We start from the raw sequence: 26,063 nt of genomic DNA, 5'->3' as shown, positions 1-26,063 counted from the left end.
GATCCAGTGTCCATCTTTATAAATGTTTGTATTCTGGACATTTCATATGAATGGAGTCCTACAATACGTGGCCTTGGGTCACTGGCCTTTTTAACTGAGACTGATGTTTCCAAGGTTCATCCGTGTTCAGCATGCATCAGTCCTTCATTCCCCTCTATGGCTGATAATATGCAGCCATATAGATCTACCACATTTCATTAATCACTCATACACGCCACTGTTGACGGGCATTTGGATCGTTTCTGCGTTTTGATGATTACAGATGAGGCTGCCGTGAACATTCATGCGCAGGTTTTCGTGTGGACATGTTTTTGTTTCTCTTGGATACATACCTAGGAGTGGGAATTGCTGGGTCATATGGTAATTCTATGTTTAACCTTCGGAGGGACTGTCAGACTGTTTTCCAAAGCAGCTGCACTATGTTACATGCTCACCAGCCGTCTATGACGGTTCCAATTTCGCCACATCCTCACCCACACTTGCTGTCGTCTGTCTTTTTGCTTACAGCCGTCCTAGGTATGCTAAGACATTGATTCCTAAGGTTTGCGACACTTTCAGTACAGCAGTTGAATTTGGGCTGTTGATGTGGTTCGTGAGATCAAGACCTAAAAGAGTGATCTTTGTTGGATTTAGATCATTGTTCTACAGGGAGGGGCGCCTGGGTGGCTCAGTCGGTTGGGCGTCCAACTTCGGCTCAGGTCATGATCTCGGCAGTCCGTGAGTTCGAGCCCCGTGTCGGGCTCTGTGCTGACAGCTCGGAGCCTGGAGCCTGCTCCAGATCCTGTGTCTCCCTCTCTCTCTGACCCTCCCCCGTTCCTGCTCTGTCTCTGTCTCAAAAAATAAATAAATAAATAAATAAACGTTAAAAAAGAATTTAGATCATTGTTTTACAAAAAGTTTTGCAGATAAGCTTTCCCCTCCTCGTGTGTACCATTCTTGGGCGAGAGAACAGGCATCTTATTCAGAAAAGGTGTGCTATCTCTTCCTTATTCACCAGTGAAATATTCCAGTTCTAGAGATATTATTGGTATAAATTAGCTTCAGGACTGTTTGCTCTGCCTCCGCCATCAGTGCAGCTGATCTCACTCCTTTCCCTACTTGCAAGCCACATTCAGACAGAAAACTCTGGCTGGGGCAGAAATACTTAAGCAACTCAGGACCAGCTTGGCCTTCTCCACGCACTGACAAATGTAACACCACCTCTCAGCCCCCTGCCTCTGGTCTTGCTTTGTGCCTATCCCGTAACATCCTTTCGAATTAGATAAGGTTTCACTAGTCCTAAGTAAGAGTGGGGGAAACGGAGCACAGGCCTTAGGGGCTACCAGAAGTCCATGTGCGTGGGGGTGGGGGGTGGAGGAGGGCACTTGGAACTCAGTGTCCTAGCTCAGAGTCCAAACTTCACAAACCTGTGCTCTTCTTTTCCTGATTTCCTCTCTCCTTTGTTTTAAGCACCCTTGAAGAAAAAAGGTTTTTAAGTATGTACGATCCGTAGTATGGTTGACCTCATCCGACATTTTGGTTTACTGTTTCTACTCCTTTTCAGAACCTGGCCCTTGTCGAGAAGCGAAACAACAGGACAATTCACATAGCTTGACTTTAGGACTCACTGCATTGGGGGAGGAATTAATATCCTTCAGCCAAAGACTTAACAGCCCCGTCTGCATTTTGTATTTTTTTACGTTAGAGTTAAGTTTCAAATGTCTGTTGGAAGCAACCTTTGGGCAGACATTCTTGCAGTTTTCTGTGATAAATTCTTGTTTGGCTTGCCATAGTCCACTGTATCCAACAAGGAATAACCTTGGCCGAGTTGGAAACTGTTAACTGCTAAAAATGTGTGTGTTTGTTTAAATTTGAGATCCCCTCCAGCCCCCCAGTCCCATCTTCCCCATGTTAAGTTATAAAACTGAGATGCGGGGGCACCTGGGTGACTCAATGAAGCGTCCCACTTTGGCTCAGGTCGTGATCTTGTGGTTCATGAGTTCGAGCTCCGATTCCCCCATCGGGCTAGCTGCTGTCAGCGCAGAGCCCGCTTCGGATCCTCTGCCCCTCTCTCTCTCTCTGCCCCTCCCCTGCTTGCGTGCACTCTCTCTCCCTCTCAAAAACAAACATTTAACAAAAAATGATGATGCAGTTGGCATCTATCCTCACTTTTAGTATCCTAACATTTACTTATTACTTATTACTCTATTTTCCTGCCTTCTGATTTAGAGAGACCCCAATGCTTATCTCCAAAGATGGAAGAGGAAGATTAAAACAATAATTTGCAGTAAGTACTCTTTCAGCTGTTAATTCATTTATTCAACAGACTTTATTTGGTGCTTGCCAGATGCCAGGCACCCTGGTAGGTGCTTGGGATACAAAGATAAGCTAGGGTCCCTGCCTTTAAGGGATGCAGTGCAGTAGGACAAACAGACCCATAACTGGATAAGCACACTTGTGAACACGATAAATAATGCACAGAATATTATGGGATCGCAGAAGAGAGGCCCGTCACCTACCCTGTAGAGGAGATTGAGGCAGGCTTCAGGAAGGGTGTAAACTGTATTAGTGAAGATCTGCAGTTCAGTTAGCTAAATGAGGTATGGGAGAGAGCATTCAGGCTTTTTGAATTAGGTATCTTTGTAATTTAAGATCAAACACCCAAGAACTCTAACGTAAACTGTATGCCAGTTTCTGGCCAGTGATTCATGTTGAGGAAGGAAGGGGTCTACCATCATGAGTAAGTGAACATCAAGGTTGCAGGATTAGAGCTAGAAGTTGTAGGGTTTCTTGAAAAGCGTCTTTCCTTGTTATGCCTTTCCCTCCCTATATAATGGAAAAACAAACATGAGAAATGTTGTGCCTGTAAGTGGAGGTTTTTATGTTCCTCTGACCTGGCCTCTGTTACACTTGGGAATATATAAAGGCATCTTCACTAGAATGGATGAAGATTAGTGTTTGAGTCTAGGATTGAAATAAAAAGACTTCATTAGATTTGCAACCACTGCCCTCATAAAATTAAAAATAATAAAGAAAAACTCCAAGTTAACTGTACTTGATGCTTTCTAAATCATGGGTTTGAAGGGATGTGCATGACACAATTTGAAACCTTTGAAAGGAAAGTTTAATCTTTCCAACAACCCTGTGACCACCTCCATGTTATACTGAGAGAATTGAAGAAGCAACAAAGAGGTTAAAAAAACTTGCCTAAAACACTCATTATGATGAGCACTGAGTGTTGTATGTATGTGATGAGTCACTCAGTTCTACTCCTGAAACCAATGGTGTCCTGTATGTTAACTAACTAGAATTTAAATAAACACCTGAAGGGGAAAAAAAAAACAAAAACCAACTTGCCTAAGATTATAAAGCTGGTAAGTAGCAGAGCTGGGATTTGAACCCAGGTCTCTATTTAAATCTAGTGCCTATTACTCACCGCACCATCCTGCTGAAATAGAAACCTGTGTGGGCCCATACTTTCCTGCAGTTCTGTGACCATGAACTTAGCCTGGCAGGAGTTAGCTATTACAGAAAACTGGTAAAAGTCGTGTCGTTGGGACAGGGCAAATCCAACATTGCTCCTGAAAAATGCTGATAGTGCTATCTTCAAATAATAGTCAGATTTTGATATCATGGACGCCGTTTAAAATGTAGACAATTTTTATCAATATTTTGTAATATAGGCCCCGAGAAGGTAAAGCAGAATTGAGGTAGATATGTAGATTCGAATGGAGCGCAAAATGTGATTCATAGAGAAAGTAGACAAGGGTAAATATGTGTGAAAATAACAAAATAAAAGTTACCTTTAGATGCTTGCTTTTTAAATATTGCATGTACGTTATGCTAGTTTACATATTAATAGTATGCTGATTTTCACGTGCATTTGTATGTACTGTCCTTTCCACAGGACTGTAATCCCAGAGACCAGCCTTTTTAAAAAGGTTATCTATAGGTCAGGAAAGGTTATCGGAGCCTATTCTCAAAGAGCCTAACAAATGGGAGCAAACGCATTAGGTTATGGATGCTTAGAGTGGATATAAGAAATGAAATTAACATAAGAAAATGACTTGTTTTAACTTAGATCTATCACATTTGGGAAGAATTGGCTGCTGGATTTAAAAGTGTATAAACATTCCATTAGAGAGTGAAAAAGGGGAAGTCTGTTATAACCGAATAGGGGTGTGGTCTGCATAGGCTAAGGAGGAATAGATAATAGTTTCATAAAAGACTCATAGAAGTATAGCCTTCAGAACTGGCCATTATAGCTAGTACATTTTCTTTACAGACGTAATAAGTATGTCTGTTAATACCAGCCAGCTTGGTGAGTTAGAGAAACCACAGCCTGTGGATTTGGGCATACGCACTCTCTGCCTGCATCTAATCCTCGGGTAACAATACACCTACAACTGCTGTAATCCTAGAGCAGTTACATGGATGCACTAAGTGGTGTGATGGGAGGGAAAGATAGCATCACAAGGATTCGTTTGATTATAACAGTAATCCACACCAAGTCAAAGAAAACAGCCAAACAGTTAAAAATGTGGTCTCTAATGAATTTGCTAATTCTAGCAGGCCCTCACGAACGGTTCCTGCTAGAGTACCCCGTATCAGAACGAGGGAGCTGTGCTTTAATTACATGGAATAATTATTTGATTTCCAGGAAGTTAAGACAGTGCTTTGTATTTACATAAAAAGTTCTAGACATGCTGGGAAACTCGATCAAACCAAGAGAAAGAGTGAAACTGAACGCCTGTTCAGGGAGTCAAGATTTCGGCTGCTCAGCAAGCTTGTCGTTCCGGCTTATGAGCCCAGAAAAGGGGTATTTTAAAACCGGCTGACTGGATCGTGTCACTTGGTTAGAAGAAAAGCCCTGCCTTTCCCGAGATCTAGAGGGTAACGCAACCATATGCTGTTGAGGGGCTCGAATCTTGGCTGCCTTCACCCCTCTGCATTAGCAGACACCCCAGTTTTCAGGGGACGTGATCTCGTACCGTCGCCCTCACTTTTGAAGGTCTGTTAAAATTCTGGGGCCTCTTATCTCAGTGGCTTTGGAAGTGAGTTTGGGGTAAGAAGGGGGGGGGAGGCCTGTGAGTGTCTCTTTTGCCTGAGGAGTTGGAGACACTTGTGGAAAAGTCAGGCCCTTTCCGCCCCGGCGGCCGCTCCGGTGTGGGGCTGGCTTGGGTTAGACACATGCACACATACACCATAGAGCTCTGCTTTCCCGTAGCAGCTGCTGCCTCTGCCTCTGCCTCTCCCGCCTCAGCCTCTTTGCCCGGCATACACACACATTCAGATTTGCGCGCTGTTTCAATCCTTGATGACGTGTCCCCGGAGACAGCCAATAGCAAACGGGCTCTGGTCAGGACAATGGGAGGTATCGGGCCAATGAGCGAGCCCCGTGAGTTGGCGGTAGCCAATAGGAGCCGCGCTGGCTGGAGAGTAATGTTACAGAGCGGAGAGAGTGAGGAGGCTGCGTCTGGCTCCCGCTCTCACAGCCATTGCAGTACATTGAGCTCCATAGAGACAGCGCCGGGGCAAGTGAGAGCCAGACGGGCACTGGGCGACTCTGTGCCTCGCTGAGGGTGAGTCTGGGGCAGCGCCGCGGCGGGGAGAGCGCCTCCGGCAGCTCCCCACCCCGCGCGGTGGCCGGATCCCCGCGGCCGGGAGCCGGCGGGTCAGGATCCACACAAAGGCAAATGAGGGGGGACCGTGGGGGGAACTGCGCACGGAGCGAGCCTCTTCTCGGGCGCCGGGAGCCCTGCCCCGCGCCGGAACCCCGGCCCACAGGCTGCCTGAGGCGCTGCGAACCCCGAGCCCCGCGAGTTTCCACCCCCGGCGGCGTCCGCGCTGACTGGCGCAAAAAAAATTTTTTTAATTAAAAAAAATTTTTTTAACGTGTTTTCGGCCCCCGGGCCGAATGTTCGGGCGGCCGGCGTGCGCGGGGGGCGGCGGGCGGCGGGGCCGGCGGCGGGAGGGCAGGCGGGCGGGCGGGCAGGCAGGCGGGCAGGCGGCGGCGCTTCCACGGGCTGCATTGGCCGCCGCAGAGAGCCGGGCGCCGGCGGCGAGCGCGGGCGGGCGGGCGCTGCGGGCGAGGCGGCGCGGTGGGCCGGGGGCGGCGGCGGCGCGGGGCCGGGCCCGCCGGCCTGTGCCCGGGCGGCGGCGGCGGCGGCGGCGGCTCGGCGGCGGCTCGGCGGCGGGGGGAGCGGCGCCGCTGCGCTCGCTGGAACATGGCTGACTCGGCCCGGCGCTGCTGGCTGGAGAGAAAACAAGGCGGGCGGGAGCGGGCGGGGGAGCTGGGCGCAGCAGTTCCGAGGCAACTTTTTTTTTCCTCTCTTCCCAGCCCCGCGTTCTCCGTGCGGGGGCGGCCGGGGCGCGCGGGCCCGCGCGGAGGGGGACGGGGAGCGGCGGGCCGGTGGGCGCCTCCCGGGGCGGCCCCCACCCCCGCGGGCCGGGAGGGGGGAGGGTCCGGGCCCGCGCGCCCCCCGCCCCTCCCCCCCCCGGGCTGTAATGGCCGAGTGTGTGCGCCAGAGCGCGGCGCGCACCCCGCCCGCCTGCGCTCACACTCACACACTCACACACTCACACACACACACACACACAAAGGGAAGGAGCCATATTCTCGCTCGCGCTCGCCCTCGCGGCGGCGGCGGCGGCGGCGGCGCAGGCGGGGAAGACGCGCAGCGGCCATTCCGTGCGCGCCGGCCCCGGCGGCCGCGGGCGGAGCCAGCCCCCATTTCGAGCGGGGCTTCTCCCTCCGCCGAGCCTGACAAAATGGGGGAGGCCTGCGGGGCCTGCGCCGGCGGGCGGGCGGGCGGGCGCACGTGGCGGCCCCGGCGCGGGCGGGTCGGGCCCGGAGGCCCGGCCGCGGCCCCGCGTCTCCTCGGCCGCCCCGCCGCCACCGAAGTTCTGGGGGTGGGGGCCGAGTGGCGGGAAGGTGTGCGGGGCCCGTCTCGCGAGGCGCCCCGACTTTCGCAGATTGAAAAAAAAAACAAAAACAACACTCCTGGTGGGGGGGGGGCAGGCAGAGCCACGAGCAGGAGTGGCTTTTGTCCCTCATCCTTGTTTACTCGAAGAAACTTCAGACCGGACGTGTTTAGTCAGAACTGAAATACATCTCGGGGCCAAACCGATAGGAAACGAGGCTGCCTCGCGGTGGCAGCCGCACAAATACCACCGCCAACCCCCCAGCCTGGGTCCCGGCGCTGGAGCTTTCTCCTCCTCCCTCCTCCCTCCTCCCGGCAAAGTTTTGTGCAGAGAGTATTTTTAAAGTCCTCGTTGGGAAAACTTGAGATAGACGGTGGTTTAGGCCCGTAATTTGGAGACGCCGACCCGCTCGGGCTCTCACCTATTTTGTGCCCGACGTGGTGCCGATCCACGAACCGGCAGCGCCAGTTTTGCGGTCCCTGGTTCTGTGGATCACAAAATGGTTTTGTGCCTTTAAAAAGTTTTTAAATGTCCGCCTAGGTGTTCATTCGGAGCGGATACCCGCAGATGAGTAACGAATACTGTATGAGGATGCCATTGTGTCTACACTTTTTTGAGATCACACTGGAGGACCGTTTTTTGTGTTTGTGTGTGTGTGTGTGTGTGTGTGTGTTTCTTTTTGCTTGGCATAGCCTCTTCTAGGCATTAGCTGTCCCTGCCATTTTCTTGTTTGGTATATTATCGGAGGTTCATGCCACTACTGTGTTAAATAACCCAACTTTGGTTTTCATTCACTCCCCACAAAATTCAAGTGCTCATAGAATCCCATAATTTCATTGCTAACCTCAACCATTTCTTTTTCTCTCTTTTTAGAAAATAATTAAACATGGGCAAAGGAGATCCTAAGAAGCCGAGAGGCAAAATGTCATCATATGCATTCTTTGTGCAAACTTGCCGAGAGGAGCACAAGAAGAAGCACCCAGATGCTTCAGTCAACTTCTCAGAGTTTTCTAAGAAGTGCTCAGAGAGGTGGAAGGTAAGGGGGCTTAAAACATAATTGAGGGATTTTTAAAAACTTAAATCCAAATCAAGGTCTTTAAAAAGCCTCGGTGCCGTTTGCATAACGTGAGTAGGGATGTTAGAACAGGCTGCTGAGTGAGTACATAGCAAAGGATGCCGGTTTTAGTCATGTTAGTACTTTTGCGACAGTTTAGTAGGATTTGGGTTACCGATTTCAGTTTACAAATGATTCTTTTGTAGACCATGTCTGCTAAAGAGAAAGGAAAGTTTGAAGACATGGCAAAGGCGGACAAGGCCCGTTATGAAAGAGAAATGAAAACTTATATCCCCCCTAAAGGGGAAACAAAAAAGAAGTTCAAGGATCCCAATGCACCCAAGAGGCCTCCGTGAGTATCTTACCTATTTCCAGGAGGGTTTTGCGGTAGAATCAGATAGAAATTTAGCAAGCCACCTTGTGGGTTTGGAGTGTATAATCAAAAGTTTCTTAGCTGGTAAGTGCCTTACATTGGTCTATTTGGATATTGTAAGTAGAATTCCTGTTGAATGGGAGGAGCATTTGAATTAGACATTGGCCTTCTTCACTTAATCTGTCTCCTAAATGTAACTTTGTTTTGTTTCTTGAGAAATACCATCTCTCCGAAATACTTAAAATTTCACAGAATTGCTTTTGGAGCTCTTGCATTTATTAATAGTACATGTTCAACTAGTAGCATCCTAAGTCAGATAGCCGTGAATGGAGGTTTGGTTGTAAAAGGTATTTAGCATATTTTAATATTTGCACCCTGTCCAGGGCCTGATAGAAATCAGCAGCAGCTTTTATATAGCAGGACAACACACATTCCGTAGTAAACTTAAAATTAAATTTCTCTTTTTAGTTCGGCCTTTTTCTTGTTTTGTTCTGAGTATCGCCCAAAAATCAAAGGAGAACATCCTGGCCTATCCATTGGTGATGTTGCAAAGAAACTGGGAGAGATGTGGAATAACACCGCTGCAGATGACAAGCAGCCTTATGAGAAGAAGGCTGCGAAGCTGAAGGAAAAATATGAAAAGGTAAGAAGTGTGCATTTGTTCGGTGTAATGAGGAAAGGGTATGCCCGACATTAGATTATACTTGGTACCTCATCTCAATTTCCTACTTTCTTGCGGATTTCTAAGAATTCGGGGTGTAATGCAGTTTTCAGATTCTCAGCTCCTTTCCGTGTGCCGCTGGCTGAATCTTAAATCTTTTCCATCCTTCAGAGAGTATAGAAGTTCAGATCGATCAGTTGTTTTTTGTTTTTTTGTTTTTGTTTTTTTTTTTTTACTTGGGTACAGCTTCCAAACACTTAAGCTGGCTTTGTTATTCTCTGATTTAAATTTACTGGTAGTCACTTTTAGTCAAGTGATTTTTTTAAATGGTCAGACACATAAAAATAGTCTGGGCAAGATAATGAAGACCGTGTCCTTCATAAACCTGTCCTGAAGTATTTGTGTTCCCTTCCTTCAATAACAGAAATCCCAACTTTATTAATTTCAAAAAAGTTATAATGTTGAACTGTGTAGTAAGTTGATAAAGAAAAAGCTTTATCTCCTATACTTTGAATAGGAGTAGCAAGTTAAATTTTAGCTTACTGAGTCATCTGGAAAAATGTTGATTTCTAGATGTTTCTTAATTGCATGCTTACTGGCAGATTTACTTTTTTTTTTCTTTTAAGACAAAATTTCCTTCTCTGGATTAGGGTCTGATAGAAACCTGTAGATTGCTGTTTTGCATTCAGAAGGTGGCAGTGTCTACCCTTTAATCAAAGTCTCTACATTCTAGTTTTAATCAACTAAAGTTAGGACGTGGTACCTAATTGTACTTCAGTGAGGCGCACAACATTGCAAATATTGGACCATGTCATTCCATGAGTTACGGGTTATTAATTGCAGTTCTCTGGGTGCGTTCATATGCATTCCTCCGTCCTAGGCGTTTATGGGATCGGGGTGAGTGCAGATACGTGGTTATTTTCGCGTAACTGGGATCTTGATTTTTCGTAAGTTACTTTTCCTTCTCCCCTTGCTTAACTGTCCTGTCTTTCCTTCCACTTTTTCTTGACTTTATTTTGGAAGGATATTGCTGCATACCGAGCTAAAGGAAAGCCTGACGCGGCAAAAAAGGGAGTCGTCAAGGCTGAAAAAAGCAAGAAAAAGAAGGAAGAGGAGGAGGACGAGGAAGATGAAGAGGATGAGGAAGAGGAGGAAGATGAAGAAGATGAAGAAGAAGAAGAAGATGATGATGATGAATAAGTTGGTTCTAGCGCAGTTTTTTTTTTCTTGTCTATAAAGCATTTAACCCCCCTGTACACAACTCACTCCTTTTAAAGAAAAAAATTGAAATGTAAGGCTGTGTAAGATTTGTTTTTAAACTGTACAGTGTCTTTTTTTGTATAGTTAACACACTACCGAATGTGTCTTTAGATAGCCCTGTCCCGGTGGTATTTCCAATAGCCACTAACCTTGCCTGGTACAGTATGGGGGTTGTAAATTGGCATGGAAATTTAAAGCAGGTTCTTGTTGGTGCACAGCACAAATTAGTTATATATGGGGATGGTAGTTTTTTCATCTTCAGTTGTCTCTGATGCAGCTTATACGAAATAATTGTTGTTCTGTTAACTGAATACCACTCTGTAATTGCAAAAAAAAAAAAAGTTGCAGCTGTTTTGTTGACATTCTGAATGCTTCTAAGTAAATACAATTTTTTTTATTAGTATTGTTGTCCTTTTCATAGGTCTGAAATTTTTCTTCTTGAGGGGAAGCTAGTCTTTTGCTTTTGCCCATTTTGGATCACATGGATTATTACAGTGTTTATCTTTTCATATAGTTAGCTGATTAAAAAGCTCTGTCTACACCCTGCATACTCATGATGAGGGTAATAAAAGTTGAATTGAGACAGTTTTCATCCATAACTGAAACTCCAATCTTGATCAGTTGATGGCAGATTTCACATAGCCCAGTCACATTTACGAAGTGAAGAGTAACCACAGCATGGGATTAGTAGAATCAAACATTTTGAAAGTCTGTCCTTGAAGGACTAAGAGAAAAAGTATGTTCTAATCTTTACATGAGGACTCTACATTCTTTAACTCCCATTACCATGTAATGGCAGTTATATTTGCAGTTCCCACATTAAAGAAGACCTGAGAATGTATCCCCAAAAGCGTGAGCTTAAAATACAAGACTGCCATATTAGATTTTTTGTTGACATTAGTCCCAGCAAAGGCTCTGGAAAAATTAAAAAAAAAAAAGTGCTGGCTGTAAATGTCTTCTATTTCTCTAAATACGGATTTCTTAGGAAACTTGACTCTCCATTAAAGGTATTTTTAATTAATTGGGCCAACTTCTAAAATGTATGCCACACTGAAAATCCGGTATATTTTCCTATATTGTAGTTTGCTCGTTTATATAAATCAAACAGGCCTGAGGGAAGAAGACGCTTAAAACTTTGTATTTCAGTAGGGGAGTTATCGGATTTGAATTTGATTTTTCTTTACGAAACCCAAACTCATTCATTAGAGTCATGTTTATCTACTTAGCAGTTTAGGGAACAATTTGGCAATTTTGTGGTTTTTGAGATTATCGTTCTCTTAAAGTGCCAGTGTTTTAAAATAGCGTTCTTGTAATTTTACACGCTTTTGTGATGGAGTGCTGTTTTGTTATATAATTTTGACTTGGATTCTTTCCATTTGCGTTTGTTTATGTAATTTCAGGAGGAATACTGAACATCTGAGTCCTGGATGATACTAATAAACTAATAATTGCAGAGGTTTTAAATATTAGTTAAATGGCTTTCACTTAAGATTTTAAGGTTTTGTTATATATACATATTTTAATCTTTCCAATAGTCTCTCTCAGCCGACACCATTTAAACAAGTATAAGGTCTGGCAAAGTTCTTCCCTTTAAAAATACTTGGTTTATAACTACAAATAGCTTAATGATAAAACGTTTTGTCAAACGTTGAGCGTGTTCTCAGAGGATGCTATAGATCTAGGTGCGGAAAAATTTATTTTCAGTATGTTGGGTTAAACAAGATAGTAGCTCTTCAAAAGCGAGGCACCCGAAGCAGTTAAAACACAATAGTGATCATAAAGCTGAATTTACCAATTTTCTAAGTCCACGGAGACGCCTCGATTGTGTAAAACTTCATGGAATTCTTAAGTCAAGAGGAACAAGCCCGTCTCCTGACTTCGTGCGCATCCTTGCCGAAGCAGAGGCACCGCCACGGTCGACATCTGTTGCTAGTAAGGGAGCCAATTAAAAGTGGGTTCTGCCTGAAGGAAACTTGCAGCTTGGTGGGTATGTCATCTACGAGTTTTGTCAGATGCGGGGAATGGGAACGAGTGTTTTGGAGTGTTAACTGGCTTCAGATCTTGACAGGGAAAAGTCTTCAATCAGGAAGCTAACAGAGTCCTGTGTAGTGTTCAGCAGTATCCCTAGGGCTTGGAATTTTAGGTAATTCGGCATAAAGCCTTTGTGCAATTGGGAGGATTTGTTTTCAAGTTTATGTACGAGAACTATTTTCATGTTTAGAAGTAGTCACAGCACGAGGGGCATAAAGATATTCTTTAAAAAAATTTTTTTTTTAATGTTTATTTTTGACAGCATGAGCAGGGGAGGGGCAGAGAGAGAGGGAGACACAGGATCCGAAGCAGGCTCCAGGCTCCGAGCTGTCGGCACAGAGCCCGACGCGGGGCTCGAACTCCCAAACCGTAAGCCGTGACCTGAGCCAGAGACGCTCAACCGACTGAGCCACCCAGGCGCCCCGGGCATGAAGATTTTCTGAAGAAAGTCGGTATAAAGTTGAGGATTAAAGTTGGGGCACTTAACATCAGAGTGTGGATCAAAACCCAAGTCCCAGTTCCCTGACTTGCCTGTTGTAAGGGTGGCACGGTGGCAGGTTAGTTGCTGTAATTCTGGTAGTCTTCCATCGAGGTGTTGATATTTGCCGGACCTGTTCATTTTCTTGAGTAAAGTCTGAGAAAGGAAGTCTTTTTTTGTGTCCTGTGCACCACAGGGATGAAAAATGGTCGTAGAGTTGTATAGCAACTAGCTATATGGAAAACTACACTGGAGAGACAAAATAGTGATGCTTTGAGTGAGAAATGCGGCCAACTCCCTTGCTTGGCATCACATAATCTATGATGAAAGTTCAGATACAGGTCAGTTTGGTACAACACGCCTTCTGAAAGGCCCTGAAATAGCTCTCTTTCCGGTACCTGGCAGCCGCTTTTTGCATATGACGGTATCACTACGAATGTGAATAAATCGAATGCGGCCTATAGCTGGGAATCTCCTGTTGCTCGGGTGTGAACCATTGGCTAGTAATTAGGGTCTTCTATTAGTTAAGGGATGGCGGGGAGTTCAAGCTTTTTTTATTTGTGGGTTTTTTTTAATTCATTCTTAAATGACTTGAAAGGCCTTTTAAAACTACGGAAAAGCCAGAAGATGGTTTCGATCCCTATGCGGCAAAAGATGCAGGCTCGTTCGTTCTCTTGTCCTCTTCCAATAGCAAAGACACGAACGGTAGCGCTAATACTTGCCATAACTTGGGAAATTCCCTGGGTCGGAGCCAAGTTGCTCCCTGAAGTTAAAAGACAAAGATGTTGCTCTGTTCTAGGAATGCTGCTGTTTAACCACGTGCCGTGGTGTAGAAATCTACACCACACGACACCGGATGACACAAGCACGGCTTAATGGGCCGCGCCAGAATATGCAGTGCCCATATTCCGGTCTAAAATAAAATAGACCATTTCTGCCGGGAGGAAGTGTAATCAACTTGGGCCTTTGGGCATGCCCATTGGTTTGGATCCTCTATATAAATTGAACTTACTGGCCAGCCACTGAAAAAGAGGGAGGTACTAATAAAGATCTGGGACAACATGAAGGGATTATGATAGATCTGTAAATAATGACACGAGGAATGGTAGGCAAGGGTCGAGTATGTGGAGACTGGAAGCCAGTAATGGTCAGAATATCCGCAAAGGTGGGGGGGGTGGTTAAAGAGATCCTTGTGAGTTTTTACGATGTACTTTCTTTTCCTCTTTAGTCGTACAATTCAGACATAGAAGTGACGTCACATAGTATGCTGTCCCATAATCTGATCAGTACTGATGGTCATTCACGCTCCCTGTTTTTTGCTGTGTCTAACAATACGGTGATGAGTATCGGTGTATATTCCTTTTAGGCATAAGTCTTTACACTTCCTGAAGTGGAATTGCTGACTTGAAGGATATGTGTGTTTTAAAATTTGGGGCAGACCAGAGCCTCTCGGTGGTTCTGTCTGTCAGTCGGGCGTCCGACTTTTGGTTTTGGCTCAGGTCACGGTCTCCTGGTTCATGGGTTTGAGCCCCACGTCCGGCTTGGGGCTGACAGTTTGGGATTCTCTCTCCTCTTCCTTGCTCTGCCCCTCCCCCACTTGGGCTCTCAAATAAACTTTAAAAATAAAATAAAATTTTTGGCAGATATTGACAGATTGCCCCCCAAAAGGTTATGCTTCCTGTGAAACATCTTAATTTTTATGAGAAATCAGGATTTTTACTGGTTATTCTTTGGGTCCACGAAATACTATCCATCTTTTAAAGATGAGAAATTCAAATACTGAAATATTGCCATTTGTTTAGAGCCACCCAAACACAAGAAGGCAGAATCACAACTGAAAGACTGAAAGACTCTTGGGTTGCCTATTGATTATTAAACTACTGAACAAAGTATTTCTCTCAAAAGTTACTGTGATAAGGAAATACTTAAGGTTTCCACTGTGTAAAAATGAGAAACACCCTTCATCCTAATCTGATAGTTTTATCTGAGGAGGGCGTTCTTTTTTTCTTTTTTTTCTTTCTTTTTTTTTTTTTTAGCAAAGATTGCGAGAGATTTTGTATCGATCATTATAGGAGCTACAGCCGGCAGTTTTGGGAAGCGAGTCAGGCTACAAATTGTAGTTAGTCAGGGCCCGATTCTGGGCTTTAGAAGGATGGCATGTTATTTGCAAAGTGGGACAGATATTGAGAATCTGCCTGAAATGGAATAAACTTGACCACTGCTTCACCTCCTGGCCAGAGAGGGTACTTTAGAAAAGAAGGTCATACTCTAAGTGCATTTACAAATACAATTGTGTTAAGAAGCTTTATTTTTTTTTAATTATTTTTTTTAACATTTATTTATTTTTGAGACAGAGAGAGAGAGCGTGAACAGGGGAGGGTCAGAGGAAGAGGGAGACATAGAATCTGAAACAGGCTCCAGGCTCTGAGCCATCAGCACAGAGCCCGACGCAGGGCTCGAACCCACAGACCATGAGATCATGACCTGAGCCGAAGTCGGACGCTTAACCGACTGAGCCACCCAGGCGCCCCTGTTAAGAAGCTTTAAAGTGGAATTAAACTTAGTTCCTTAAAGTTACAGAGAATCTCTCATTCCAGGCTTTATCATATTTTTGTTCATTTGGTTTCAGAGATCATCTTCTAAGGTGTTCTGAACATAACCAGGTAAGAGAAGAAAAGTCCTAAAACAAAATAACCATTGGGTGTGAGGGAATACTCCTAAAGGTGGAGAAAAACAGGCAGCTTCATTAAACACCCTCCGGTGCCAGTGCGATGCCCAGGAAGGGGTGAAGAGTTGAGGGGAAAGGCTCCTCAGAGCAAGGACATCCAGTCCCAGTCCCCTCCCTACCCCGCAACCCGAGCTTCAGGGAGGCTCGGGCCTTGCCCTGCCGTCTGAAGTCAGCCTTCCTGGGACTTGGGCATAGTGCAGGGCTAGGCACACACCGGAGAGCGGGTGGCTGCAGGAGGAACAACAGTCGTCGTGGCTTTGGTGGCCTTCGTACGGCACCTGCAGGCTCACAGCACGCGAGTGGTAAAGGCTCCAGGGCTCCGGCAGCCCCTGCGTGTCTTTGTAGAATAGTGGTGGAGAGGCCCACAGAGCTTCCGAGGCCGGCGCAAGGACCCAAAGCAGCATCAAAACAATGGAGCAGTGCCAAGTTCACAGTAGGCGCAAAAAAGAGCGGGAGTTCCTTCCCCTTCCTTGTAAGGACTATAGGAAGGAGCTGGAAGGCATCCTCCCTCCTCCTTCCTTTCCTGCCTGGGTTCTCCTGTTGATACGCAAGCACATTCTGCCATCGCTGTGAGCCCTCTCAGGACTTCCTCCTCCTATTATTTACTTGGGCTCAGAAGAACGCTTCCAGGCAAAACAAAAATACGACCAATCAGAGGAACTTATCAGCTACCTGATTCTAAAGGGCAGGGAAGCATCAGAAAAATATGTGCTGCTGCTGCTGTGTCCTTAAGAATTGTGGCGTGAGGGGCGCCTGGGTGGCTCAGTCGGTGGAGTGTCTGACTTGGGCCTAGGTCACGATCTCACGGTTTGTGGGTTCGAGCCCCGCGTGGGGCTCGCTGGCTGTCAGCGAAGAGCCCGCTTCGGATCCTCTGTCGTCCTCTCTCTCTCTGCCCTTCCCCCACTCCATTTGCGGGCTCTCAAAAATAAATAAAACAAAAACAAACAAAAAGAATTGCAACATGAGCTTATACAAGTAGGACGGAATGCAATACACCGCACACTGCAAGGACTTTTGAAAAACTGTTTCCCCTTATAATGAATGAAATTTGCATTCACTAAAAGATAACAAGCAAGAAAATTAAAATCTACAATACTACTAGTCAGACTTAATATACTGTGTGCCCTTCTAATTTTTTATATATAACATTGGCGTAGAGTTAATTAATTGAATATATATAATTATAATTTTAAAAATCGAGGTGAGATTCACATAACATAAAATTAAACATTTTAAGGGGCACCTGGGTGGCTGAGGCAGTTAAGCGTCCAGCTTCAGCTCAGGTCATGATCTCATGGTTTGGGGTTCAAGCCCCACATCGGGTTCTGTGCTGACAGTTCAGAGCCTGGAGCCTGCTTTGGATTCTGTGTGTGTCTCTCTCTCTCTCAAAAACATTAAAAAAAAATTTTTTTTAATGAAACATTTTAAAGTGAATAATTCAGTGGCATTTTTTTTTTAATTTTTTTTTTCAACGTTTATTTATTTTTGGGACAGAGAGACAGAGCATGAACGGGGGAGGGGCAGAGAGAGGGGAAGACACAGAATCGGAAACAGGCTCCAGGCTCCGAGCCATCAGCCCAGAGCCTGACGCGGGGCTCGAACTCACGGACCGCGAGATCGTGACCTGGCTGAAGTCGGACGCTTAACCGACTGCGCCACCCAGGCGCCCCAATTCAGTGGCATTTAGTACATTCACAATATTGTACGACCACCGCCTGTCTAGTTCCAGACGTTTTCATCACCCCAAAAGGAGATCTCATACCTATTACCCCTCCCCTTTAGCATTTGGCAGAAACCAGCCTGCATCATCTCTATGGATTTACCTCTTCTGGATATTTCCCACAAATTCAATCACGTGTGGCCTTCCGTGTCTGGCTCCGTTCACTTAGCATAACGTTTTCAAGGTTTGTCTGCATTGTAGTACGAATCTGTGCTTCATTCCTTTTTACAGCTGAATGTTCCCCGGTGTGTATGTTTCACAATTCCTTTAGCCACTCGTCCACTGGCGGCCCCTGAGCCTGTTCCCCTTCGGCCACTGTGACTAGTGCTGCTATGATGATATGTGGACACTATATGGTGGAATCCCTATTTTCAACTCTTCGGGGTGTATACCTAGGAGTGGAATTGCCGGATCATATGGTAGTTCTGTGTTTAACTGCTTGAGGGACCACCAAACTCATCCACAGCAGCTGAACCATTTTACATTCCCTATAGTGATGTAGAAGTGTTCCAATTTCTGCACAACCTCTTCAACATTTCCCATGTTTCTTTCCTCCTTCCTTTCTGCCTTTCCTTCCTCTCTCCCTTTCTTCCTTCCTTCCTTTTTTCCCTCTCTTTTTTCTTCCTTCCTTCCTTCTTTTTCCTTCCTTTCTCCCTCCCTTCTTTCTTCTTTCTTTCTTCTTTCTCCCTATCTTCTTCCTTCCTTTCTTTCTCCCTCTTTTTTCTTTCTTTCTTTTTCTTCCTTCCTTTCTCCCTCTCCTTTCTTTCTTTCTTTCTTTCTTTCTTCCTTTTCTTCCTTTCTTTCTCCCTCTCCTTTCTTCCTTCCTTTTTTTCTTCCTTCATTTCTCCCTCTCTTCTTTTTCTTTCTTTCTCCCTCTTCTTTCTTTCTTTCTCCCTCTTCTTTGTTTCTTTCTTTCTTTCTAGCCATGCTAGTGGGTGTGAAGTAACATCATTGTGGTTTGGGTTCGCATTTCCCCAATTATTAAAGATGTTGAGCCTCTTCTCATTGCTTGTTGGCCATTGTCTACCTTTGGAAAACTCTCTAATTCAAGGCCATTGCCCATTTGTAAATCGGGTTGTCTTTGGCTGTTGTATAGATACTTTTGTTTTATAAAAATGGTGACATATTCCTTTTTTGCTTAACAGTCCGTCTTCAACAGAAGTTAATGTCATGAGCTATTGCTCTTCTGCATTCTTTTTCGTGCCTGCGTGGTATCCCACTGGATAAATGTAAAATCCTATAAATCATCCAGTTAATCTCATCAGTTATTAGACATTTGTGTAGCTTCCGATTTTTTACTGTTGTGAATAAGGCTAAGATGACCATCCTCTCCTTATGCGTGTACCTCTGTACCCATGATTATTTCGTGGGCTGTGCAAATATATTCCTCAAAGTGAAATTGCTGAAGCAAAGGATGAGCCAAATTTGGGGAGTTTTACCAAGCTGCCTTCAGAAAGTTTTCACCCAAATGTAATAACTTAAAAAAAAAAAAAAAAAAAAAAAAAAAGGGCTATTCAGACAATTTTTACATATAAGGGATACACGGTAGGGTCACGGTCTCTAAGGTTTTATAAAGGTTCAAGCCTATAGAAGTGGGGGAAATTGTGAAAGGGGTAAACCTTCAAAAGCCAGCAGATGAAAAGCCTGAAAAGCCTGGAGAGCCATTGGGTTGAAATGTCCATTCCCCTTTATACTTCTGTTATTTTACTACTTTTCAGGTTGAAGATTAACAGAAAGAGCTTTTATATCCAAGTAATTGCAGGACTACAAAAGGAGAACGTGTAGATCAATGGGAATGCGTGAAAAAACCGACAATTTTGCAAAAGCCCGAGAGCTTTCTTGCTTTTCATTTCACTGTATCACTGTTCTTAACCATAATCTACATAATTTCCAAAACATGCGAATTAATCATTTGTATCAGAGTTCTTTTCTTTAAATAAGGCAAGCCGTAGTTTCACCCAAGACGTAGATCTCCAGTTTTTCTGGGGAGTACATCTTAGCGAATGGTGGCCAACAGATCAACATTAAATTGCATTAATCATAAAAAGCTCCTCTCGTAGGGGGTGCCTGGGTGGTTCAGTCAGCGAAGCATCCGACTTCGGCTCAGGTCATGGTCTCACGGCTCGTGAGTTCGAGCCCCACATCGGGCTCTGTGCTGACAGCTAGGAGCCTGGAGCCTGCTTCCGATTCTGTGTCCCTCTCTCACTCTGCCCCTCCCCCGCCATGTTATGTCTCTCTGTCTGTCTCTCCCTCAGGGATAAATAAGCGTTAAGAAAAAAAAAATCATCCTCTAGTCAGTCCCCTAGGAATCCATTTCATACACTGATGAGTATTGGACTTGACACTATATAGATCAAACCTGCAAAGTAGTAGAAGTTTCATGTTTCTTTCAAGAACCTAAACTTTAGAGATCAACATTCCGAAACCTGATGTCATGAATTTTTATGCACTGAGCTTCTATAGATAATTATAATGGACCCTTAGAAATAAAATGGATTCTGTTTTTATTTTTTTTTTCAACGTTTATTTTTGGGACAGAGAGAGACAGAGCATGAACGGGGGAGGGGCAGAGAGAGAGGGAGACACAGAATCGGAAACAGGCTCCAGGCTCTGAGCCATCAGCCCAGAGCCCGACGCGGGGCTCGAACTCCCGGGCCACGAGATCGTGACCTGGCTGAAGTCGGACGCTTAACCGACTGCGCCACCCAGGCGCCCTGGATTCTGTTTTAAAAAATTAGAGATATGTTGTTGCACAATAGCTCTATTGCAAACATATGACGGTTTTTAAAAAATTAAACGTTAAGGTCTTAGGGGTTTTTAAAGAATTGCAGTTAAGAATCAACTAACCTGAAAAAAAACAAAAGATGCAGTTTGTTTACTATTATTTTTTGCTTTGTCTTCATCGTTAGGCCAAATCTAATTTTTTCTCACATTTAGGGCCAAGCTGTCTTAGTAGGCTATTATTAATAATAATGTTAACAGGGCACGTGGGTGGCTCAGTCGGTTAGGCATCCGACTTCCGCTCAGGTCATGATCTCACAGTTCGTGAGTTTGAGCCCCGCATCGGGCTCTGTGCTGATGGCTCAGAGCCTGGAGCCTGCTTTGGACTCTGTGTCTCCCTCTCTCTGTTCCTCCTCTGCTCACACTTTGTCTCTCTCTCAAAAATAAACATTAAAAAAATTTTTTTTTAAATAATGTTAAAACCTCCCTAAAAACAAATCATAAGAATATTTCCATTTTGCGTTATTATAAATAGCTCTTCTTTCCAATGGGAAAAATTATTAAGAAACTACCGTTACAAACAGAAATAAATCTCAAAATATATCTTTACCAGCTCTCATGCCCCCGCCATCAAATTAGGATGAAAAGATGAAAAAAAAATGAATAAATGCTCATGTCAGAGTTTAACATGTGACTTGACTTCTTTTTATTTAGACTTGTAGACAAGAAAGAGTAAGGCATGTGGTAACTACATGGACTTGTCGAGGAGCCGGTGATAGGAGATGGGAGTTTGGGGATATTCCAGTCAAGCTTTGGCAGGTTAGGGGACAACATGTGGGCCAGAGATGATGACCAGAGGTACAGCGGGCCACAGCTCCAGCGGGAGCTCCCAGGTAACTGACTATGCAGGACCTGTTCCAGGGAATATACATATTTTAACATCTATTTATCTTGGAGAGACAGAGAGACACAGAGCATGAGCGGGGGAGGGGCAGAGAGGGAGGGAGACACAGAATCCGAAGCAGGCTCCAGGCTCTGAGCTGTCAGCACAGAGCCCGACGAGGGGCTCGAACCCAAGTCCCGTGAGATCATGACCTGAGTCGAAGTCGGACGCTTTGCCGACTGAGCCTCCCAGGGGCCCATGTGCCAGGGAATATTTTCTACAGCTGTTAACATTCCCTTGATGGAAGAGACTCACTGAGTAGCCAATCAAAGCACTTCCTTTGAGATGGAACAGCCCTTTGGATCCACATTCCAGGGGGAAAAATCTAGAATCATTTTTTCCAGAGGTAGGCAAATGGCTGCTAGGTGCAACATGTTGTGATTTCACCGCAATAGACTTTACGGGAGTAACTTCTGCTGGTTTTCAGAAATTCAAACAAATTTCTAAAACTGTTACTCTTTCTCCTGAGGGCTCAGGCGTGTGGCTCTCCATTAAGTTTCTGGGCTCTTTAATTCCGGGGAGGGAGGCAGGCAGGTAAGTCATAGAAATTGTCAGATGACAGCTTATCATCTACTCTGGATGCTTTCCTAGCACCCAATTTTGGCTCAAAACGTAAAATAGAACCCAGCCGGTGTCACTCCAGGGAGTTAAGAGGAGAAAGTCCGAGGAAGATTTTTAAGACATAAACTAGCAAAATATTTTCACGATGAGGCTGGTCAAAATTACCGTTGCAGTCTAAGTTCACACCCAGGATGAAGAAGTCTTTCGATTTTTTATACAAGGGTTTTTTTTTTTAATTTTTTTTTTTCATTTTACTTGAGAGCGCGCGCGCACGTTCGTGAGTCGGGGAGGGGCAGAGGGAGAGGGAGAGAGAATCCCAAGCAGGTTCCATGCTCTGTGCCGAGCCCGACGCCCGGCTCCATCATTCCACAACCCTGGGATCACAACCTGAGCTGAAATCCAGAGTCGGACGCTCAACTGACTGGGCCGCCCGGGGGGCCTCGTATTTTAAAATACAAGGATTTTGAAAGACATTCCGTCACCAAAATACGGCTGCTTTAAGTACATGAGGTACCGTCAGTGTATGATTTTATTGTGTGGAGGTGTCCTCTCCCTCACTTGAATTGGTCTCCCGTGACTTCTAACAAAAAACGATCAAAGCAAGGCAAATGCTCAAATGTCTTTTCCTTGAGAGAGAGTCCAAGGTACGAAAGAATGTCCCCTGGTCTGCAAATTCTGCGTTAAGGCTGACCCCGGTCTCTCCTTTCTACTCAGGTAGGTTCTGCTGATCCCACCAGATCCTTCCTCTCCTGACACAAATCTCCAGAGAAACAGGTGCCTGGGCCACTGAGGTAGCTGGTGAGGACCTCAGGTACCTCTAGGGCCGATGCACATCCTACGGATTTCTCCAAAGAGATCAATGGCTGTCGTAGCCTCACTCCCCTCACCCTGTCCTGAATTCTGGACTCCAAAAATCTGTAGGCGATGGTGTCAGATCCACAGTTCCCTATCTCTAGGCACATTACCTTTGTGCCAAAGTCCTTGTGCACAAGATTTCTATTTTCCAGGGGTGCCTGGGTGACTCCGTCGGTTGGGCGTCCGACTTCGGCTCAGGTCACGATCTCATGGCTCGTGAGTTCGAGCCCCGCTTCGGGCTCCGTGCTGACAGCTCAGGGCCCGGAGCCCGCTTCGGGTTCTGTGTCTCCCCTTCTCTCTGCCCCTTACCCACTCTCTCTCTCTCTCTCTCTCTCTCTCCTTCAAAAATAAACATGAAAAAAAAACTTTTTAAATGACGTGAGATGACGTGAAGGAGTGACGATGACACATATCAAATGAAGGACTGTAAAGACCACTAGCATTTAGTCAGGTCCCACCCTATGGGTCGCAAAAGATATAAGCCCACGAAGAATTAATCGTTTAAAGCCCCAAATAAATCCAGTTTCGTTCCATAGGTTTCTCACAACACCTCCGCCTACTGTGAAGTTGAGGCGGGCCGGTAGGCGGCTTGCCCCTTCGGGACGTTCGTTCATTTACAAACAAGCCCGGCAAGAGCGACTCCGAGAGAAACCCCGCGAAGCCTCCTTCACCTCTGCGGCCTTCTAGTTTCATGGAGAAGACAGACAACGAACGAGTGAACAAATCCACGGGAAGGAGAATCTCAGAGGCCACTAAGGGCCGCGAAGATGAGAAAACAGGGTGAATGAGAGAGCACGTTAGCTAGAGGGTCTGGAAAGTTCTCTCCGCAGATCCAGGACGGGGATAGTTCCCGTGCAAACTTCGTTAGTTCTCCAGTGGGCGCGGTGAGGAGAGGCTCTGCTCGGTGGTGACCCCCCTGGGGCCAGCCCTGGGGACCCTGCAGGTCACCGTTGCCCAACTTCCCCAGGCCTTCCCCTGGCCCCTCAAGGCCCTGCCCGTCCTCCCAGTTTGCCCAGTGCCCCCGCCCCCGCCCCCCCCACTCTCCGCTGTTGTGTCTCACTCACGGCCTGCGAGGAGAGGCCTCTGTCCAGCTCTCAGGATGCAGAGAGCCGCAAATAGCACGGACAGCTGCCGCTGGGGGTCAGGAGGCCCGCCAGCCGCTGCCACCGCGGGGGCCAGGCCGCCCGGGGCCTCCTCACGCCCCGGCACAACCCTCCTTGATCTAGGCCCCCTCACTATGGCAGAGCATGGCTCTTATTTTCTTGTGCACGCGTGATGACGAAGGCAGGCGAAGAAGAGGAGGAACGCGCGCCCAGGAGGGTTTTCTGTTTACCTTGGACACAGACCCAGGGGTCGCTTGCAGCCAATAGTTACCGCTCTCGTCCGGGGCGAAGGCGGGCATGACCGAGGAGAGGCAATCAACAGGGAACCGGGAATCAAATCCAACCCTCTGTGCTCTCGGTGCGTGGTCGTTTTGCCTCAGGATCCGCTCAGGCTTTTTACATTATCACCTTAAAATCTCTTCCACCTGAGTTTTCCCCGAGCCTCAAGACTCACTTGCTCCTCCGGTCATTTTCCTAAACTTAAAAATACAAGCATCATCCATAAGGCCCCATGGGCAGGTTGTCTTTAAAGCAGGAAGCGGTGGGGGTGGCACCTGGGTGGCTCAGTTGGGTGAGTGTCTGGCTCTTGGTTTCGGCTCGGGGCACGATCTCCCGGTGCGTGAGTTTAAGTCCTGCGTCGGGCTCTGCACCAACACGGCAGGACCGGCTTGGAATTCTCTCTCTCTCTCCCGCTGTCTCTGCTCCTCCCCCTTCTCTCTCTCTCTCTCTCTCAAAATAAATAAATAAACTTTAAAAAATAAGAAAGAAAGAAAGAAAGAAAGAAAGAAAGAGAAAAAGAGAAAAAGAAAGAAAAAGAAAGAGAAAGAGAGAAAAAGAAAGAAGGAAAAAGAAAGAAAGAAAGAAAGAAAAAGAGAGAAAGAAGGAAAAAGAGAGAGAAAGAAAAAGAAAGAAAAAGAGAGAAAGAGAAAGAAAGAAAAAGAAAAAAAGAGAAAGAGAGAGAGAAAGAAAAGAGAGAGAGAAAGAAAAAGAAGGAAAGAAAGAAAGAAAGAGGCATAAAAGGAAATGAAAAAAGACCCCCTCGTCTGCCACACACAGTCAGAGCCGAGATGGGCCCAGTCATGCGCAGCCCCAGTCAGAGTTCCCCAAAGGAAAGTGGGAGAGGTAAGCGGAAGCAGAACGTGGTTGACACCCAGGGGCTTTACCCTTCTCCAAGGTTCGTGCGCATCTGCACGAGTGTGAGCTCGGCCCCCAAACAGAGGCCTGCCTGGCAGCTGAGCTGGGAGGCAGGTGTTTGACCCCCGTGAGACCCACCGTTCCGCGAGGGCACGGACTGTGTCCTCTGAGGCCCTGCCTGGTGCTGGGGGGGAGTCCCAGTCCCTTTTGAGGCCGAGGTGCCTGGGCAAGGTGGCAGGAACCCCCGGTGGGTGCTGGGGGGCCAGCCTCATCTGGGCAGTGGCCCGCTGGGGTGCGGGACAGGGCCCTCACTCCCTGCGCCCGGAGGGGGGCCGTGCTGGGTGTGAGTGAGGCCTCGGAAGGAGAAACCCCGCTCTCCTGAGGTCAGTGGGCTGAAGGAAAAACACAGCTACTGAGATTGGCCCAGATTCTGCCCTGACCTTGGTCCTGGGGGAGCTGCTCAGGGCAGTTTTTGCTCCTCGCTCAGCTTCTACGCGAAAAGGAGAAAAAAGACATAATTCAGAAATGAGTGTCCCGCCTCGTAATTGTCACAGGAAACTGCTGCAAATGACCGTGACATTATACTGTATTTTCATCTTTCTTTCTTCTTTTTGTTTGGTTTTTCATTATGCAAACAAAACACACTGATGTTTATCATCTACGTTAAGCACTCAGCTGGTAATAAATACACGTTATTTAGGGCACCTGCCTCAAAAAAAAAAAACAAAAAAAAACTTTGAACAAACCCGTACGGGTTGACAGGTCAACACCAATGCTATTATGAAATGACATGATTTGCCACGAATGGGAAGCCCCATTAAATTCTTACTCTTTTTCAATTAACTTTTAAACACACTTTAGCACATATGTCTGTTTCTTCCAGGTGGGTGTTTTGTTTCAGGCTTCCTTCCTGCTGCCTGGGAGTGTTTTAAGTATGCCCGAAACCCCCCTGAGACAGAAGGCGAGCTTACTGTGGAATATTAACTCCTCTGCCTATTATATCCATAGAGCCAGGCCTATCTCTCTCCCAGGGGCACCAGAAATTGCTTTGGGGCACTGTTTGGAGAGGCCTTGGCATCCAGAAACAAAAGAAGAGTGAAAGAACCCAACGCCCCAAAGAGAAAAGACAGTGAAGTCCCAAGACCTAAAGAAACAGAGTTGTAAGTGACTGGCCTTGAAAAACAATTCAAGCACAGTCACACGGCTTTGTGCTGGCACTCACGGGGCTCCCTGGTACTTGGGTATCCTTGGGCAAATATCTCATCTCCTGTGCCTCGGTTTCCCCCTTTGTAAGACGGGCACAAACTAGACGGGTTCTGATTTCCTAAGGTTTCACTAGCGTGCATGAGGATTTAGTAAAAGAATCGGTGTAAAATGCCAGGCACGGTGCTTCGCAGTTGGTGAGAACTTCATAAATCGTTAGCTATCGCTCTTTAAAATAATAATAACATGGGGTGCCTGGGTGGCTCAGTCGGTTGAGCGTCCGACTTCGGCTCAGGTCACGATCTCGCGGTCCGTGAGTTCGAGCCCCGCGTCGG

At 46.2% G+C, this 26,063-nt stretch overlaps 1 protein-coding gene across 1 annotated transcript; it reads left to right on the top strand.

Annotated features, from left to right (window-relative positions):
- Positions 1-5,410: 5,410 nt before the first annotated feature.
- HMGB1 (high mobility group box 1) lies at positions 5,411-11,715 on the top strand. The gene is made up of 5 exons (XM_047878843.1): positions 5,411-5,561; positions 7,777-7,939; positions 8,164-8,309; positions 8,799-8,973; positions 10,015-11,715. Exons 2-5 carry the CDS (start codon positions 7,790-7,792, stop codon positions 10,189-10,191), a joined length of 648 nt encoding a protein of 215 aa, XP_047734799.1. The 5' UTR covers positions 5,411-5,561; positions 7,777-7,789; the 3' UTR covers positions 10,192-11,715.
- The last annotated feature ends 14,348 nt before the right edge of the window (positions 11,716-26,063 follow it).

The sequence above is a fragment of the Prionailurus viverrinus genome, chromosome A1 (genome assembly GCF_022837055.1).
Source record: "Prionailurus viverrinus isolate Anna chromosome A1, UM_Priviv_1.0, whole genome shotgun sequence".
In the NCBI taxonomy this organism is placed as follows: Eukaryota; Metazoa; Chordata; class Mammalia; order Carnivora; family Felidae; genus Prionailurus; species Prionailurus viverrinus.
The sequence above is the reverse complement of the archived record's forward strand: the minus strand, read 5'-3'. Positions and strand labels throughout refer to the sequence as shown.

What these genes read in the sequence shown, in the direction of transcription:
- HMGB1 (XM_047878843.1), top strand. Translation starts at nt 7,790, where the DNA reads ATGGGCAAAGGAGATCCTAAGAAGCCGAGAGGCAAAATGTCATCATAT. An exon ending in AGTGCTCAGAGAGGTGGAAG is followed by an intron (nt 7,940 to 8,163) that starts GTAAGGGGGCTT and finishes ATTCTTTTGTAG; the next exon opens with ACCATGTCTGCTAAAGAGAA. An exon ending in TGAAGGAAAAATATGAAAAG is followed by an intron (nt 8,974 to 10,014) that starts GTAAGAAGTGTG and finishes TTATTTTGGAAG; the next exon opens with GATATTGCTGCATACCGAGC.